Consider the following 20,197-nt stretch of genomic DNA (forward strand, 5'->3'; position numbering starts at 1 on the left):
GAGACAATAAAAGCACCTATCTCAGGATTGTTGTAAGGGTTAATTAAATAAGTTAATATATGTAAAGCACTTAGTACCTAATTACTGTTATCATTTAGCTAAAGATGGAGTAAGGCAAACTCAGTAACTGACACAGATTCTCCCTTTTTTTCTTTTTTTTTTCAGACTTTCCTTAAAAACAAAGTGCTTTGCAAATGGTTGGATGATAAAAATCCTTCTCAGTACAAGTAATTTCCCAAAAAGCCATAACATCTCTATAAAGACTAGATTTCTGCTTCTCCATTTGAGAGTTTTGGTGTTTTCATTAAAGTGAAATTAGTTAACATGGTTGAAGATAAAGGTTCAATTTGATGTTTGGGGAACAAGGGGAAAGCAACAAGAGATGAAGAGAACTAAGAATTATGATCCACCCACTATGTGTGTCTGGTACTATGCTAAGCACTTTGTATCTCCGTTAATCCTGTCACAGTTTTTTCAACCCAGAGAAGTGGATATCATTTTTCCCTTTTCATGGATGAGGAAATCAAGGCCCAAGGAGATTAAAAAATTTGCCCAAAACATGATGAACACACAAATAACTCTATTATAAATGAGAATATATGTGATGTAAGAGATAAAGGGAAGTGCTAGTGGGGGTTAAAAGAAGTAAGAGAACATATCCAGTTAGGGTTTTAGAGGAAGCAGACTTTAAAAAAAAATTTTTTTTTAAGATTTTATTTATTTGTCAGAGAGAGAGAGAGAGTGCACAAGCAGGGGGAGCAGCAGGCAGAGGGAGAAGCAGATTCCCCACTAAGCAGGGAGCCCGATGGCAGGACTCGATCCCAGGACCCTGGGATCATGACTTGATCCAAAGGCAGATGCTCAACTGACTGAGCCACCCAGGAGTCCCAGGAAGCAGATTTTTAAAATGACCCTTGGAGGGGCACCTGGGTGGCTCAGTCGGTTGAGTGTCTGCCTTCAGCTCAGGTCATAATCTCAAGGTCCTGGGATCAAGCCCTGTGTGGAGCTCCCTGCTCAGCGGGGAGTCTGCTTCTCCCTCTCCCTCTCCTTCTGCCCCTCCCCTCACTGCTTGTGATTGCTCTCTCTCTCTCTCTCAGATAAATAAATCTTTAGAAATAAGATAAAATGACCCTTCGAGGGTGGATAGTTTGACAGGACTGTGCCCGTTTAGATGCATTAGAGCAGTAATCCTCAAGTCCATGGCATTTGAAAATACAGACAGATATCTGTGCCCTTTACAAGTTCAGCATCTCTGAAGGGTGAGGTCCAAACAGTTGTATTTTTTTTTTTAAAGATTTTATTTATTTATTTGAGAGAGAGAGAATGAGAGACAGAGAGCACGAGAGGGAAGAGGGCAGAGGGAGAAGCAGACCCCCCGCTGAGCAGGGAGCCCGATGCGGGACTCGATCCCGGGACTCCAGGATCATGACCTGAGCCAAAGGCAGTCGCTTAACCAACTGAGCCACCCAGGCGCCCCAAACAGTTGTATTTTTTAAAAAAAACTTTACAAGTGATATTGCTGTGCTGCCAAGTTTGAGAATTACTACATTGTATACTGAAAATATATGGGCTGAATTCAGAATATTATTAGTAATCTAGTTTGTTCAGAATATAAAGTAAAACAGGGGGCATTGTAAGAAATTGGCTGAAAAGCCAAATTGGCCACCAAATTTTGGAGAGCTTTGGTTGGCAGAATAAGGAATTGTGTTTGTTTTAATAAATCATTTACGGTTTTTGTTTGTTTTGTTGTTTTGGTAAAAAATACATAACATAAAATTTACCATCTTAATGATGTTTAAAGGTACAGTTTGGTAGTGTTACATATATTTACATTGTTGTAAAACAGATCTTCAGACCTTTTTAATCTTGTAAATCTGAAACTCTGTACCCATTAAAGAATAACTCCCTTTTCTCCTCCCCCCTCAGCCCCTGGTAATCATCATTCTACTTTCTGTTTCTCTGAATTTGACTACTTTAGATACTTCATATAAGTGGAATCATACAGTTGTAGGATGTGACAGGATTTCCTTACTTTCTAAAACTGAATATTATTCCATTGTATGTATATACCACATTTTGTTTATCCATTCATCCATCAATGAACATTTGGGTTACTTCTACCTGTTGGCTATTGTGAATAATGGTGCTGTGAATATGGATGTGTGAGAATCTCCTTGAGACCCTGCTTTCGGTCCTCTTGGATATATACCCAGAAGTGGGATTGCTGGATCACAGGGTAGTTGTACTTTTAACTTTTTGAGTAACCTCCATACTATTTTCCATAGTAGATTCAGTCATTTTATAGTCCCACCAACAGTAAAAGGGTTTTGTTTGCCAACACTTATTATTTTCTGGGGTTTTTTAAAGTAGCAGTTTTAACGGGTGTGAGGTGATGTAGCTCATTGTTTTTGATTTGCATTTTTCTCTCGTGTTACTGATGTTGAGCATTTGTTCATATACCTGTTGGCCATTTTGTATCATCTTTGGAAAGAAATGTCCTTTGCCTATTTTAATTAGGTATTTCAATTTTTTGTTGTTGAGTTGGAGTTCTTTATATATTTTAGATATTAACCCCTCATCAGATGCATAATTTGCAAATATTTCTTCCATTTAAGGTTTTTGTTTACTTTTTAAAATTAACATATAATGTATTATTTGTTTCGGGGTACAGGTCTGTGATTCATCAGTCTTACACAATTCATAGTGCTCACCATAGTACCTACCCTCCCCAATGTCCATCACCCAGCCACCCCATCCCTCCCACCCCCCTCCACTCCAGCAACCCTCAGTTTGTTTCCTGAGATTAAGAGTCTCTTATGGTTTGTCTCCCTCTCTGGTTTCGTCTTGTTTCATTTTTCCCTCCCTTCCTCTATGATCCTCCGTCTTGTTTCTTAAATTCCTCACATCAGTGAGATCATATGATACTTGTCTTTCTCTGACTGACTTATTTCACTTAGCATAATACCCTCTAGTTCCATCCATGTCCTTGCAAATGGCAAGATTTCATTTTTTTGATGGCTGCATAATATCCATTGTATATATATACCACATCTTTTTTTTTTTTTTAAGATTTTATTTATTTGACAGAGAGAGACACAGTGAGAGAGGGAACACAAGCAGGGGGAATGGGAGAGGGAAAAGCAGGCTTCCCACGGAGCAGGGAGCCCGATGCGGGTCTTGATCCCAGGACCCTGGGATCATGACCGGAGCCAAAGGCAGCCGCTTAACGACTGAGCCACCCGGGCACCCCAGTATACCACATCTTCTTTATCCATTCATCTGTTGATGGACATCTAGGCTCTTTCCATAGTTTGGCTATTGTGGACATTGCTGCTATAAACATTGGGGTGCACGTGCCCCTTCGGATCACTACATTTGTATCTTTGGGGTAAATACCCACCAGTGCAATTGCTGGGTCATAGGGTAGCTCTATTTTCAACTTTTTGGGGAACCTCCATACTGTTTTCCAGAGTGGCTGCACCAGCTTGCATTCCCACCAACAATGTAGGAGGGTTCCCCTCTCTCCTCATCCTTGCAACATCTGTCATTTCCTGACTTGTTAATTTTAGCCATTCTGACTGGCGTGAGGTGGTATCTCATTGAGGTTTTGATTTATATTTCCCTGATGCCGAGTGATGTTGAGCACATTTTCATGTGTCTGTTGGCCATTTGGATGTCTGCAGAAATATCTGTTCATGTCTTCTGCCCATTTCTTGATTGGATTATAAGTTCTTTATAGATTATCTGATATGTCGTTTGCAAATATCTTCTCCCATTCTGTCGGTTGTCTTTTGGTTTTGTTGACTGTTTCCTTTGCTTTGCAAAAGCTTTTTATCTTGATGAAGTCCCAATAGTTCATTTTTGCCCTTGCTGCCCTTGCCTTTGGCGATGTTTCTAGGAAGAAGCTGCTGTGGCTGGGGTCGAAGAGGTTGCTGCCTGTGTTCTCCTCAAGGATTTTGATGGATTCCTGTCTCACATTTAGGTCTTTCATCCATTTTGAGTCTATTTTTGTGTGTGGTGTAAGGAAATGGTCCAGTTTCATTCTTCTGCATGTGGCTGTCCAATTTTCTCAACACCATTTGTTGAAGAGACTGTCTTTTTTCCATTGGACATTCTTTCCTGCTTTGTCTCCACTTAAGGTTTTTAAACAGGTACTTTTTCTCTGTGTATAAGACACCTGGGTGGCTCAGTCGGTTAAGCGTCTGCCTTCAGCTCAGGTCATCGTCCCAGGGTCCTGGGATCGAGTCCCGCATTGGGCTCCCTGCTCCGCGGGAAGCATGCTTCTCCCTCTCCCACTCTCCCTGCTTCTGTTCCCTCACTCACTGTATCTCTCTCTGTCAAATAAATAAATAAAATCTTTAAAAAAAAAAAAAAAGATTTAATGTAACATTGTATGTCAGTTATACTCAAAAAATTTTTTTTCTTCAGATTTAATTCTTGGTATTTAATTAAGTATACCAAATTTGGATACTAAAGGAAATTATACAACATAATTTCACTGAAGTTCTTTTGAGTTTAGGATAAATTCACTGGGGTCTTTACTGGTTTAAGTGCAGTTTCCTCTTAAGGAGGGGATGGACTGGGTGACTTGGAGAGCTCCTTCCTGATTTTAAGAACAGTGTGTTTTTGTGTCTGAGGTACTAAATGGTGATTATAATAATCTCTATTTGTAAATGTTATTATTTGTTAAAATATTTGTGCATTATATTTTTGTTATTCCTTCTTCAGGGTCTCAGACTTTTTTTAACTTTTTTTTTTTTTTTAAGATTTTATGTATTTACTTGAGAGAGAAAGAGAGCGGGAGAGAGAGCACGAGCAGGGGGGAGAGGGAGAAGCAGGCTCCCCACCAAGCAGGGACCCCGATGCAGGGCTCGATCCCAGGATCCTGGGATCACAACCTGAGCCAAAGGCAGATGCCTAACCAACTGAGCCACCCAGGCACCCTGATCTCAGACTTCTTAATCAAATTTTATGAGAAAAAGAAACTAAATATAGAATTATATCTTGCTTTAAACATTTTTATTTTGAAATTTTAGATTTACAGAAAAGTTAGAAAAATAGTAGAGTTCACCTAGGTTTCCCTATTCTTAACAGCTTCTATAATCATAGTAAAATGATCAAAACCGGGAAATTAACATTGGTACAATACTATACTAAACTGCAAGTTCTAATTGTACCAGTTTTTCCAGTAATGTACTTTTCTGTTCCAGGAACCAATATAGGATTTCACATTGGTTTATTAGTTATGTCTCATTAGTCCAATCTGTGACAGATCCTCAGTCTTTTCTTGTCTTTCATGACTTTGACACTTTTTTTTTTTTTTAAAGATTTTATTTATTTTGACAGAGAGAGATACAGCGAGAGAGGGAACACAGCAGTGGGAGTGGGAGAGGGAGAAGCAGGCCTCCCGTGGAGCGGGGAGCCCGATGCGGGGCTCGATCCCAGGACCTGGAATCATGACCTGAGCTGAAGGCAGACGCTTAACGACTGAGCCACCCAGGCGCCCCTTTGACTTTGACACTTTTGATGAGTCAGTTATTTTGTAGAATGTTCTTAATTGGGTTTGTTTGATACTTTCTCATGATTAAACTGAAGTTTTGCATTTTTGGCAAGATTACTGCAAAGAGGTGTTTTGGCCCTGCCTTCTCAATGTGTCCTATCAGTGGATTACATGATGTCACATATGTTATTAACTTTGAACACTCAGTTAAGGTGACATCTGTTAGTTTTTATCACTATAAAGTTAAAATTTTTCCCTTTGTAGTTAATAAATACCTTGAGGCAGATACTTTGAGACTGTAAATATTCTCTTCTTGAGCTTTCTCCCTCTGATTTTATCATCCATCTATAGATAAACCTATCGTGATGATTACCATAGTATTTGAGTATTGATGATTTTGTATTTTCCTCATTCCTTCTGTATTTGTAAGTTAGATTTCTTCTGTAAGGAAAAGCTGTTTTCCTTCTTCTCTGCTTATGTATTCATTTATTTATGTCAGTGTAGACTCCTGAACATTTCTTTTATTCTATGAGTTATAGTTCAAACTATTACTTATTTTATTTGCTTAAATTGTTCCAGCTTTGGCCTTGGGGAGCTCATTTAGATTGGCTTCTGTTTCCTTTGGAAAAGCCCTCATCCTTTTTCAAGCATGTTCTTATTTTTTGGCACCACAAGATGTTCCAGGCTCATCTTGTATTTTCCCTGCCCCAACTCTGGAATCATCTACAGAAACCAGGAGCAGTTGTATCAGAACATATTTAGAAGCCAAGATCTGAGCAGTATGTATATCATTGCTACTTTGTATCTGTGCTTCTAGGCCCTCTTAGCTAGGACACACACACACTCTTATTTATTTCTACATGTATCTATCTATATTTGAAAATCCTTGACCTCATTCCATTCCTCTGACTACCATTCAACACATCCCTTTTTCTTATTTATACCTTCTTTCCCCAATAGTGAGAAACCTGGCTTTCATGTACACTATAGTTACTTATTTGTTCAATTCTAGTGTACACATAAAGTAATTTCAGAATTGCTTAGAATTCTGAAATGGATTTACTAGAGTATGTATATTTGTTTATAATTCTTTTACCTTTAGCCTTACAGCATCCAATGAAAATACCTTTTTCCATAGTTATTTAGGTAGGCTATTTTCTTTTGTGTTTCCTTATGTGGTTATGTTATTTGTTTGTAATACCATTAGGTGGATTTGTTACTGCTTGTATTCCACTTGAGGGTCGCTCCGTATTCTGGTTGATTTTATTTGTTCTTTAGGTATCTGAAACATTACTGTGGTTTTAACAGACCAAATCAGATAAAAAGGCTATATACTCAAAGAAAAGTTGCTCCATTCTCATTTCTGCCACCCTATTCCCAAATCCCCCTTTTTCCTATCCCTTTTCCCACCCGTCTCCTTCAGATAACCAATCTCTTCAGTTACTTTATTACCTTTCTTGTATTTCCTTTGCACAAATGAGCAAATGTGTCTGTATTTTCTTATGATACTCGTTTCTTTCTTTCTTTTTTTTTTTTTTAAAGATTTTATTTATTTATTTGACAGAGACACAGTGAGAGAGGGAACACAGGCGGCGGGGGGGGGGGGGGGGAGTGGGAGAGGGAGAAGCAGGCTCCCCATTTAGCAGGGAGCCCGATGTGAGGCTCAATCCCAGGACCCTGGGATCATGACCTGAGCCGAAGGCAGACGCTTAACAACTGAACCACCCAGGTGCCCTGATTATTGGTTTTATATGAAGTGTAGAAAGGTAGCATGCCATAGGTATTTTCTGAACTTTTCTCTTTTCCCTTAACAGTATGTACTGGAAATTACTCCAAATCAGTCCTAGAGATCTTTCTTTATATGGCTATATAATACTACACTATGCAGATGTGCCATATTTTAATAAACACTCTCCTACTTACGAGTATTTAGACTATTTCCAGGGGCGCCTGGGTAGCTCAGTCAGTTAAGCATCTGCCTTCGGCTCAGGTCATGATCCCAGGGTCCCGGATCCTGGGATCGAGCCCCGCTTCTCCCTCTCCCTCTGCGTCTCCCCATTGTTTGTGCTTTCTCTCTCTCTCAAATAAATAAATAAAATCTTAAATTAAAAAAAAAATAGACTGTTCCCAGTATTTTTCAATTACAAGCATTGCTACAGTGATTACCTGGTGGCATGTATGTTTTTTAATTGTTTTAGAAGTGGGATTTTTGCATCCAAAGTTAAGTGCATATGTAATTTTGTTAAGTATTACCAAGTTTCCCTGCAGAAGGTTATACCAGTTTGCCGTCTCAGCAGCAATGAATGAGATTACCTGTTTTCCCACAGCTGTGCCAACAAAATATGTTGCCATATTTAAAAAATTTTTTACCAGTCTAATAGGTGATAAATGGTATTGGTGGTGTTTTAATTCTCATTTTAAAAATTATGCATGGGTTGGATCACTTCATGTTGAGAGTTATTTCCATATTTTTGTGAATTGTCAGTTTATGTCTCTCACCATTTTTCTGCTAGAGTTTTAGGTCCTTTGTCCTCCAATTTTTAAGTGTTCTTATATACTAGAGATGTTAGCTCTTTGTAGTATATGTTGTGAATATTTTCCAGTTTGTCAGTTGTTTTTTGACTTTGATGTTTTTTGCCATGTAAAAATTTTTATGTGGTCAAATTTATTGATTTTTTTCTTAGAATTATATCCTAGGGTGCCTGGGTGGCTCAGTTGGTTAAGCGACTGCCTTCGGCTCAGGTCATGATCCTGGAGTCCCGGGATTGAGTCCCGCATTGGGCTCCCTGCTCAGCGGGGAGTCTGCTTCTCCCTCTGACCCTCCTCCCTCTCATGCTCTCTGTCTCTCATTCTCTCTCTCGCAAATAAATAAAATCTTAAAAAAAAAAAAAAAAAGAATTATATCCTAACTGGTATTTTACAAATATTCATTTCAGCTAATATTTACTGAGCTTATCATATACCCAGTGAGTACTGGGTACTTCATATCAAGTTAAAATTAAGCATTTTGGGGGGCACATGGGTGGCTCAAGTTGGTTAAGCATCTGACTCTTGATTTCAGCTCAGGTCTTGATCTCAGGGTTGTGAGATCGAGCACCACATCAGTTTCCACACTGGGGATGGAGCCTACTTAAGATTCTGTCTCTGTCCCTGCCCCCCCTCTAAAAAAATATTAAGCAATATAGGAAAAATTGGAAATAAGCTGAGTTTTAAAGAAGAGATGTATGGTTAGAAAAATTATACCTATAAAATGAAATACGGCATGCCTGGGTAGCTCAGTTGGTTAAGCGCCTGCCTTCGGCTCAGGTCACGATCCCAGGGTTCTAGGATCGAGCCCCGTGTGGGGGTCCCTGCTCTGCAGGAAGCCTGCTTCTCCCTCTCCCGCTCCCCCTGCTTGTGTTCCTTCTCTGGCTGTCTCTCTCTGTCAAATAAATAAAAATCTTTTTTAAAAAATGAAATACTATGTGACAATTAAAACTTGTTTTTAAGCATATTTAGTGAAATGAAAAGATACTCATGATATATAATGTTAGGTTTTAAAAAGCAGTCTCCAAAACTACCTTTGGTATGGTATAGTTTTTCAGAGAAAATACTACCTGTAAAGAAAAGTATAGATGAAAGTACTCTAAAATGTTAATAGTGGTTTTCTGTAGGTATTAAACTATGTACGAGGGGCGCCTGGATGGCTCAGTTGGGTAAGCGTCTGCCTTCAGCTCAGGTCATGATCTCAAGGTCCTGGGATTGAGCCCCATGTTGGGCTCCCTGCTTAGGGGGGAGTCTGCTTCTCTCTCTCCCTCTCTCCTAACCCCATTCTTGCCATCTCTCTCTCTCAAATAAATAAAATCTTAAAAAAACAACAACTGAGTTTTATTTTTTTCATATTTGGTATAATTTTGAGCAGTTAGCTAACCTCTCTGTGCCTCAATTTCCTCATCTGTCAAATAGGCATAATATGTAGTATCTATCTTACAAGTCTTTTTGGTAAGGATTTTTTAAGAGGATACACTTAAATAATGCCTGCCCTGTAATAAGCTTTCTGCTAGCTAATATTTATTATTACCTTTCTCTATAATAGCCACATTATTGTTCTTGTAAGAAATGTTTTTTACTATTGCTTTCCGTAGTAAATTTAAAAATATGTATTTATATGCTAAGTTTTGAAAGTAATAAATGCTCATTGTATAGAATTTGGAAAATATGTAAGAGCATAAAGAAGGAAAGAAATACTACCAAATATGTAATGTGATTATAAATGGCACCTTATGAACTCTTACTTGCCAGGGATCTTTTTTTTTCTTTTTTAAGATTTTATTTATTTGACAGAGAGAGCAAGCATGAGAGTACAAGCAAGGGGAGCCACAGGCAGAGGGAGAGGGAGAAGCAGGCTCCCCACTGAGCAGAGAGCCTAATGCGGGGCTCGGTCCCAGGACTCGGGGATCATGACTGGAGCCGAAGGCAGACGTTTAACCAGCTGAGTTACCCAGGCACCCCTTGCCAGGGATCTTAACTATATTTCAAAACTTAAAGTAAACAAATAATATATTTAAAATTTTTAGATACTTGCATCAAGTTCGGGAGAAATCAACAGGTTGTTTGCCAGCTTTCAAAAAAAAAGTTGTCTGGGGCACCTGGGTGGCTCCCTGCTGAGCACTCTCTCCTCCCAGCTTGTGCTCTCTGTCCGTATCTCTGTCTCTCTCTCAAATAAATAAATAAAAATCTTAAAAAAAAAAAAAAAAGTCTGACTATAAATAACATGACTTAAAAAGGTGTTATGATCTGGTTTATGTACAGCCTATCAGGATGAGAGCTGAAAATACAAACCAGAATGCTGTTTGAGTCTTATCCCTTTATTTCCAAGTTACGGCACTTTAAATATATGTTAAAGGTATATTGATAACTGACACATTATTTATATCCTTTCAAGCAGCTCTTCTCCAATGGTGAGAGAAAAACCTGATGTGCCTGTGTTCTTTCCGAAATCCGAGCTGGCAGAAAATGTAAGCATGTGCTTACAGAGTGGACCAACAGAGGGTGCCAGTAACAACTCTGTAACATCAGGGGAACCAAAAATTGAGCAAGTAATGCAACCCTTGCCTAATCAACCATCAGATAATCAGAAAATATACCAGGATTTATTGGTAAGAAAATGTAATACATTTCATCTTTTCTGAGATGATTATTTAGGGTAGACTAGTTAAGGCTCTCCTATCTTTAAACTGATTGGGACCTTGATATAAAAAGATTTTCCCCAAATTAATGACACATAATTTATTTCTTTTAGCTTTTCATGATTATGATAACCTAAATTCAGTAATTTTGTATAAACATGCCAGTCATCAGATACTTAGATAGCCAGGGGAAAATCTTAAAAACAAAACAAAACAAAAAGTAAAGTAAGTACCAGAAAAAATAAGGAACAGTTTGCAGAAGTTTGAAAATTGTAAAGTAGGAGAATATCTATGGTAATATTGCATTCAGGTAAGCAGATTTTTACTGAATACTTAGCTTAGTCTAAGAAAGTGAACTAAGTAAAGGGGCACCTGGGTGGCTTAGTCCATTAAGCATCCAACTCTTGATTTCAGCTCAGATCTTGATCTCATGGGTCATGAGATCGAGCCTTGCAGGGGGCTCTGCACTCAGCCGGGAGTCTGCTTGAGGATTCTCTCCCTCTGCCTTCCCCTTAACCCCCTCCGCCCATCTCACTCTGTCTCTCAAAAAAATAAATCTTAAAAAACACAGTGAACTAAGTGAATAATGTAAAGATAAATATGATAGTCTCTGCTCTCGAGAACCTAGGGGAAATAGCACATGGATACCAGTAGCAAACAATTATAGGATAGGCTGAGAAGTGCTGTAAGCAAAGGCAGCATGGAATAAAAAGGGATAATTCTGGTTGGAGGAAATAGTCATCTAGTCATCTTGGAAAAATTAGAATGTAAACTAAGACTTGAAGTTGAATGACCCTGTCACTTCCATCCAAACTGTAGACTTTGGAACATCTGAATTCTCCATACTTCATAGCGCCCTAAGTATTCATCAGTGAACACATAATTGATATTTGCCTGCTGGGTCCTATACTTGTGCTAATAGCTATGTGCTCAGGGAATGAAATAGGCTCTAATGTTAGGAAGGCAGAGGTAGTATCACGGGTCGTTCTCATTCAGAGGGAGAAAAGAGAGGAGTCAAATTCTGAAAGTAACAAAGATCTAATTTATAACTCTGAAACATTACCATTTTTCAAATGAAAGCATGATTTAAAACTTTTGTTTATAGTTACTATAAACCCTTGAAAACAAATTGAAATATTACTCAAATGATTTTAAATCTGTTAGTTTTAAAATGAACAAGTTCTGAACACTCTAAATTTCCTCTAGGGTCTGATGAAATCATTCGTTGAGATGAGCTTCCTTTATAAAAGCCCCATAATATAAAAAACTTCCAAATATACCTGATTCTTTGTAGAATTTGGCTAGATATTATTTTGCTTTTCCCCGGCCTTACTTAAGCTGCTATTTACATTTTTGTTTCCTAAGATTGTTAATAGTGGTTTTTCAAATATATCTTTTTTCTTTTCATCAGAGTCAAGTGAACCACCTACTGAATAACTCCTCCAAAGAAAATGAGCAGCCATCTACCAAAGCAGTAATTATCAGCCACGAATGCACCAGAACACAAAATGTTTACCATAGAAAGAAAAAAAAAAGTGATTCAGGTCTGGTAGACAAAGATTGTGTACTTAATGCAACTCTTAAACAACTCAGAAGCCTTGGAGTAAAAATTGACTCTCCCACTAAAGTGAATAAAAATGCACATAAAGTGGATCACGCCAGGTAACTTGCAAATTTGTTTCATTTATTTACTGATTTCCAAATGTTTATTTAAATTCTAGTTAATTAACATACAGTGCAATATTGGTTTCTGGACTAGAATTCAGTGATTATCACTTACAAACAATACCTAGTGCTCATCATAACAAATGCCCTCCTTAATACCCATCACTCATTTAGTGCATTTCCCACCCACCTCCCTCCATCAACCCTGTTTCTTCTCTATCTTTAAGAGTCTCTTATGGTTTGTTTCCCTTTTTTCTTTTTCCCCCTATGTTTGTTTATTTCTTAAATTCCACATGTGAGTGAAATCATACGATATTTGTCTTTCTCTATCTGACTTATTTCACTTAGGATAATACATTCTAGCTCCATCCACATCGTTGCAAATGGCAAGATTTCATTCTTTTTGATGGCTGAGTAATGTTCCACTTTATATATATACCACATCATTTTTTACATTCATCGGTCAGTGAACCTTTGGGCTCCATCGTTTGGCTATTGTTGATAATGCTGCTATAAACATCAGGGTGCATGTACCCCTTTGAATCTGTATTTTTGTATCTGTTAGGTAGATAACTAGTAGTGCAGTTACTGGATCGTAGAGTAGTTCTATTTTTAACGTTTTGAGGAACCTCCATACTGTTCTCCAGAGGGGCTGCACCAGTGCTACACCAGTTTGCATTCCCACCAACACTATACCTGTTGTTTCTTGTGTTGTTAATTTTAGCCATTCTGACAGGTGTGAGGTGGTATCTCATCCTGGTTTTGATTTGTATTTCCCTGATGAGTATTATTGTTGAGCAACTTTTCATGTGTCTTTAGCCATCTAGATGTCTTTTTTGGAACAGTGTCTGTTCATGTCTTCTGCCCATTTCTTAACTGGGTTATTTGTTTTTTGGGTGTTGAGTTTGATAAGTTCTTTGTAGATTTTGGATGCTAACCCTTTATCAGATATGTCATCTGCAAATATCTTCTCCCATTCCGTAGGGGGCCTTTTAGTTTTGTTAATTGTTTCCTTCACTGTGCAGAAGCTTTTTATCTTGATGAAGTCCCAATAGTTCATTTTTGCTTTTGTTTCCCTTGCCTGTGGTGACATGTCTAGTAAGAAGTTGCTATGGCTGAGGTCAAAGAGGTTTCTGACTGTGTTCTCCTCTAGAATTTCAATGGTTTCCTGTCCCACATTTAGGTCTTTCATCCATCTTGAATTTATTTTTTTGTGTATGGTGTAAGAAGGTGGTCCAATTTCATTCTTCTACATGTTGCTATCCAGTTTTCCTAACACCTTTTGTTGAAGAGACTGTCTTTTCCATCAGATAGTCTTTCCTGTTTTGTCAAGGATTTGATGCATCATATAGTTTTGTAAAACTTGTTTTAAAAGATGAAAAAATTTTTGGGGGACACCTGGGTGGCTCAGTCTGTTAAGCATCTCTTTTTGGCTCAGGTCATGATCTCAGGGTAAGATTGAGTCCCGCATCAGGCTCCTTGCTTAGGGAGCCTGCTTCTCCCCCTGCTTGTGCATGCTCTCTCTCTTTCTCACTCTGACAAATAAATACATTTTTTAAAAAAGATGAAAAAAATTTAGATGTATTGCAGCAATCTTATGAGAAAAAGGTATAAGCTTGCCACTCAATTCAGTTGATTCATCATTTATTCAGGGCCTACTATGTGTGTGATAACAAAGAAACCATCTCTACCCTACAGTAGAAGAGTGGGTTTTACATACATAAGAGAGAGATACTGTGGGGTGTCTCCTGGGTGAAGATGCCAACAAAATGCTCTGGGAGTCTTGGAGAAAGAAATGGACTCTTACTCATTTCTGGTGGTTGGAAGGTCTTCCTGGAGGTGGCAGGGTCTGTGTCAGCTACTGGATATTCAGTTACGCAGTTGTGCCATCTAAAAGGCAAAAACATTCCTTTCCTTAGGAATGTGTTTTGAACAGTATAGTCCTACAAAGCTGACTTATTGCTTACCAATTACAATTGGCCATTTTCTTCTGTTCAGATTCCTCTTCATCAAAGATGATTTAGCACATACTTGTTTTTAAAATCTGCGAATTATATTATTAAGTTTAGTATGTTTTCTGTTAATTATTTTTATTGTTTTCTAGTTGTAAAAGTAATACGGTCTCATGATTTAAGAAAGTATTAAATAGCGCACAAGAATATCAGGTAAAATGTAAAAGCTCCAACTCCCCAAATTCCTCAATCTGACCTCCCCCAAGGTTACTTCTCTTAACTGTTTCTTTTGTATTCTGTGGAAATGTTCCATGCGTGTTCAAGTGTATGTGGGTTTGAAGAGTATTGCAGTTTATTTCTGTTTTCTTTTGTTTGCTTAAAATTATGTATTTTCTTTATAGGTATATGCAGTTCTTTTGCATGCATTTAAACAGCTGCATAATATTCTGTTGTACCCATATACTATAAGATCGTGAACCTGTCCTCTGTTAATGGACTTTTAGGCTGAATCTCTTACTTCTTATTTCAAACAATGCTAAGTAAACATAATTCTATAGGAATTTGTACAAGTATATTTGTTGAATAAACTCTTAGAAGTAGGCAGGATCAAAGGATATGTGCATTTCAAGTTTTGGTAGTTGCTGCCATTGCCCACCAAAATAGTTGCATCAATTCACATTTCCTACCAACAGTGTAAGAGAGTAAGGCTAGCATTTTTTAAGGTTTTATCTCAATACTGTGAGATGGCGGCTACATAATGTATGTTGGAATATACAAATCACCCTGCTATCTGTGTGGAACAATGTATTTTGGTGTGGTGCCTTTGGCGGGGGCAGGGGGAGGATTTTAAGTAATTGTTTCTTCAGAGTGGTTACCCAGTTTTAATGTCTTTATAATGACACATTGGAAGTAATAAATTTCCAGTATGTAATGAACTGATTGGTATTTTAGATGCTTTAGAAAAATGAAATGGGAAGTAAGAGTTTTTTTGATTTATCAGTGTGGGGTAGTCATTGTTTTAATCAGGATTATTCTGTTCTTTATTTAAATAATAATTTACATTATAAATTTATACTATGAAAAGTATACATGCTCAAGGTTGGTGTTTTAGAAAATGAAGAAGATGTCATTGAACTTATAACATCTGAAGAAAATAAGCTTTTTAAGAAACAGTTGCAGTTTTACTATATATACAATTTTAAAAATGTTTTTTTTAAGCATTTTAATATTGTGGTCTTTATCCATTTTTAAAATTTGATTATGTGAGTTGAAAAACTCATGGATATACATTCAGAGATAGGATTTTCACTTCATAAAGATCATTTTCTCAAGGAAGTGAAAGCCAATATGAAAAAAATTGTTTTCAGTTCAAAGCAATATGTTAAATTAAGTATTTCCATAGAGGCTGGCAAAAACCTAACAGTAACATAGCTATATCTTCATATGAAAAAAAATTTTTTTTAAGTCATATTATACGGTATAAGTTGTTGTATAAAATATTGTAGAGCTTTGGAAATAGAGTTTGCTATTTGTTTTGTTTTCATTCTCAAGGTAATATAAACTTTGTAAAATATAGGAAAAAACTGTATCCATACCAAACTCATTTATTATTAAAGCTTTACTTTTGTTTTTCCTCTTATTCTTTTTCTAAAATTATTTTATTTTTAGATTTTATTTATTTATTTTAAAGATTTTATTTATTCATAAGAGACAGAGACAGAGAGAGGCAGAGGGAGAAGCAGGCTCCCTGCTGAGCAGGGAGCCCGATGTGGGACTCGATCCCAGGACCCTGGGATCATGACCTGAGCCGAAGGCAGACGCTTAACCATCTGAGCCACCCAGGCGCCCTAAATTTTATTTTTATTTATTAGAGAGAGAGAGAGCATGAGCAGGGGGAGGGGCAGAGGGAGAAGTAGACTCCCCCCTGAGCAGGGAGCCCGATGCAGGGCTCGATCCCAGGACTCTGGGATCATGACCTGAGCCAGAGTCAGATGCTTAACATTTTTCTTTGCTGTGCAAAAGCTTTTTATCTTGATGAGGTCCCAGTAGTTCATTTTTGCCTTTGTTTCCCTTGCCTTTGGAGATGTGTCTAGCAAGAAATTGCTGTGGCCAAGGTCAAAGAGGTTGCTGCCTGTGTTCTCCTCTAGGATTTTGATGGATTCCTGTCTCACACGTAGGTCTTTCATCCATTTTGAATTTCTTTTTGTGTATGGTGTAAGAAAGTGGTCCAGTTTCATTCTTCTGCATGTTGCAGTACAGTTTTCCCAACACCATTTGTTGAAGAGACTGTCTTTTCCATCGGATAGTCTTCACTACTTTTTCAAGGATTAGTTGACCATATAGTTGTGGGTCCATTTCTGGGTTCTCTATTCTGTTCCATTGATCTCTGTGTCTCTTTTTTGTGCCAGTACCATACTGTCTTGATGATGACAGCTTTGTAATAGAGCTTGAAGTCCAGAATTGTGATGCCACCAGCTTTGCTTTTCTTTTTCAGAATTGCTTTGGCTCTTCTGGGTCTGTTGTGATTCCATTACAGATTTTAGGATTATTTGTTCCAGCTCTCTGAAAAACGTTGATGGTATTTTGATAGGGATTGCATTGAATATGTAGATTGCTCTAGGTAGCCTAGACATTTTAATGATATTTATTCTTCCAATCCATGAGCATGGAACGTTTTCCCATTTCATTTTGTCTTCCTCAGTTTCTTTCCTGAGTGTTCTAGTACAGATCCTTCGCCTCTTTGGTTAGGTTTATTCCTAGGTATCTTATGGTTTTGGGCAATTGTAAATGGGATCAATTCCTTAATTTCTCTTTCTTCTGTCTCACTGTTGGTGTATAGAAATGCAACTGATTTCTGTGCATTGATTTTATATCCTGCCACTTTGCCGAATTCCTGTATGAGTTCTAGGAATTTTGGGGTGGAGTTTTGGGTTTTCCACATAGAGTATCATGTCATCTGCAAAGAGTGAGAGTTTGACTTCTTTGCTGATTCGGATGTCTTTTGTTTCTTTTTGTTGTCTGATTGCTGACGCTAGGACTTCTAGTACTATGTTGAACAGCAGTGGTGATAGTGGGCATCCCTGCAATGTTCCTGATCTTAGGGGGAAAACTCTGTTTTGCCCCATTGAGAATGATATTCACTGTGGACTTTTCATAGATGGCTTTTATGATACTGAGGTATGTTCCCTCTATCCCTACACTGTGAAGAGTTTTAATCAAGAAAGGATGCTGTACTTAGTCAAATGCTTTTTCTGCATCTGTTGGAAGGATCATAGGGTTCTTGTCCTTTTATTTATGTGTATTGTATCACATTGATTGATTTGCAGATGTTGAACCACCCTTGCAACCCAGGAATAAATCCCACTTGGTTGTGAATAATCCTTTTAATGTACTGTTGGATCCTATTGGCTAGTATTTTGGTGAGAATTTTTGCATCCATGTTCATCAGGGATATTGGTCTGTCATACTCCTTTTTGGTAAGCTCTTTGTCTGGTTTTGGGATCAAGGTAATGCCTCATAGAAAGAGTTTGAAAGTTTTCCTTTCATTTCTATTTTTTGAAAGAGCTTCAGAAGAATAAGTATTAATTCTTTTTTAAATGTTTGATAGAATTCCCCTTGGAAGCCATCCAGCCCTGGGCTCTTATTTGTTGGGAGATTTTTGATTACTGCTTCAGTTTCCTTGCTGATTATGGGTCTGTTCAGGTTTTCTGTTTCTTCCTGTTTCAGTTTTGGGAGTTTATACATCTCTAGGAATGCATCCATTTCTTCCAGATTGCTTAATTTGTTGGCATATAGCTGCTCATCATATGTTCTTATAATTGTATTTCTTTGGTGTTGGTTGTGATCTTGCCCCTTTCATTCATGATTTTATTTATTTGGGTCATTTCTCTTTTCTTTTTAATTAAGTCTGGCCAGGGGTTTGTCGATCTTATTAATTCTTTGAAAGAACCAGCTCCTAGTTTCCTTGATCTGTTCTACTGTTCTTTTGGTTTCTGTTTCATTGATTTCTGCTCTAATCTTTATTAATTCTCTTCTCCTACGGGGTTTAGGCTTTATTTGCTGTTCTTTCTCCAGCTCTTTTAGGTGGAAGGTTAGGTTGTGTGTTTGAGACCTTTCTTGTTTCTTGAGAAAAGTTTTTATTGTTACATACTTCCCTCCTAGGACCACCTTTGCTGCATCCCAAAGGTTTTGAACAGTTGTATTTTCATTTTCATTTGTTTCCATGACTTTAAAAAAAAAAATTCTTCTTTAATTTCCTGGTTGACCCATTCTTTAGTAGGATGCTCTTTAGCCTCCATGTATTTGAGTTCTTTCCAAATTTCCTCTTGTGATTGAGTTCCAGTTTCAAGGCACTGTGGTCTGAAAATATGCAGGGAATGATCCCAATCTTTTGGTACCGGTTGAGACCTGATGTGACCCAGTATATCATCTGTTCTGGAGAATGGTCCATGTGCACTCGAGAAGAATGTGTATTCTGTTACTTTAGGATGGAATATACTCTGAGCATATCTGTGAAGTCCATCTGGTCCAGTGTGTCATTCAAAGCCCTTGTTTCCATGTTGATATTCTGCTTAGATGATCTGTCCATTGCTGTGAGTGAGGTGTTAAAGTCCCCTACTATTTCTTATTGTATTATTATCAATGTGTTTCTTTAATTTTGTTAATTGGTTTATATAATCAGCTGCTCCCATGTTAGGGGCATAAATTTTTACAATTGTTAGATCTTCCTGTTGGATAGACCCTTTAATTATGATATAGTGTCCTTCCTCATCTCTTACTACAGTCTTTGGTTTAAGATCTAATTTGTCTGATATAAGGATTGCTACCCCAGCTTTCTTTTGATAAATTAGCATGATAAATGCATGATAATTAGCATGATAAATGGTTTTCCACCCCCTCACTTTCAATCTGGAGGTGTCTTTGGGTCTAAAATGAGTCTCTTGCTGACAGACAGCATATCGATGGGTCTTGCTCTTTTATCCAATCCAATACCCTGTGTCTTTTTGATTGGGGCAATTAGCCCATTTATATTCAGAATAACTATCGAAGGATAGGAATTTAGTGCCATTGTATTTATTACCTGTAAAGTCACTGTTTCTATATATTGTCTCTGTTCCTTTCTGGTCTGTGTTACTTTTGGGCTGTCTCTTCGCTTAAAGGATCCCCTTTAATATTTCTTGCAAGGCTGGTTTAGTGATCACAAATTCTTTTAGTTTCTGTTTGTCCTGGAGGCTTTTTATCTCTCCTCCTATTTTGAATGACATCCTTCCTGGATAAAGTATTCTTGGCTGCATATTTTCTCATTTAGCACCCTGAATATATCATGTCAATCCTTTCTGGCCTGGCAGGTCTCCGTGGATAGGCCTACTGCCAGTCTAATGTTTCTACCTTTGTAGGTTAGAGACCTCTTGTCCTGAGCTGCTTTCCGGATTTTCTCTTTGTCTCTGAGATTTGCAAGTTTCACTATTATATGTCAAGGTGTTGACTCTTTTTATTGATTTGAGGGTGTTCTCTGTGCCTCCTGAACTTGAATGCCTGTTTCCTTCCCCAGATTAGGGAAGTTCTCGGCTATAATTTGCTCCAATATACCTTCTGCCCCTCTCTCTCTTTCCTCTTCTTTTGGCATTCCAATTGTTATAATATTGTTTTGCTTTATGGTATCACTTATCTCTTGAATTCTCCCCTCATGATCCAGTAGTTGTTTCTCTCTCTTTTTCTCAGCTTCTTTATTCTCCATCATTTTGTCTTCTGTATCACTAATTCTCTCTTCTTCCTCATTTATCCTAGCAGTTAGAGCCTCCATTTTTTATTGCATCTCATTAATAGCCTTTTTAATTTCGACTTGATTAGATTTTTAGTTCTTTTATTTTTCCAGAAAGGGATTCTGTAGTGTCTTCTATGCTTTTTTTGAG

General features: G+C 37.7%; 1 protein-coding gene across 1 annotated transcript in view; it reads left to right on the forward strand.

Annotated features, from left to right (window-relative positions):
- The window catches only part of STIL (STIL centriolar assembly protein), a 77,013-nt gene that overhangs the window by 49,786 nt on the left and 7,030 nt on the right, over positions 1 to 20,197 (forward strand). Inside the window, exons 15-16 of the mRNA XM_035018617.1 lie at positions 10,428 to 10,638; positions 12,080 to 12,330. Of these exons, the coding sequence (XP_034874508.1) occupies positions 10,428 to 10,638; positions 12,080 to 12,330 (462 nt within the window). The remainder of the gene's footprint in view (positions 1 to 10,427; positions 10,639 to 12,079; positions 12,331 to 20,197) is intronic.

This window comes from Mirounga leonina, unplaced genomic scaffold (assembly GCF_011800145.1).
Source record: "Mirounga leonina isolate KUSES-001 unplaced genomic scaffold, KU_Mleo_1.0 Mir_173, whole genome shotgun sequence".
Taxonomy (NCBI): Eukaryota; Metazoa; Chordata; class Mammalia; order Carnivora; family Phocidae; genus Mirounga; species Mirounga leonina.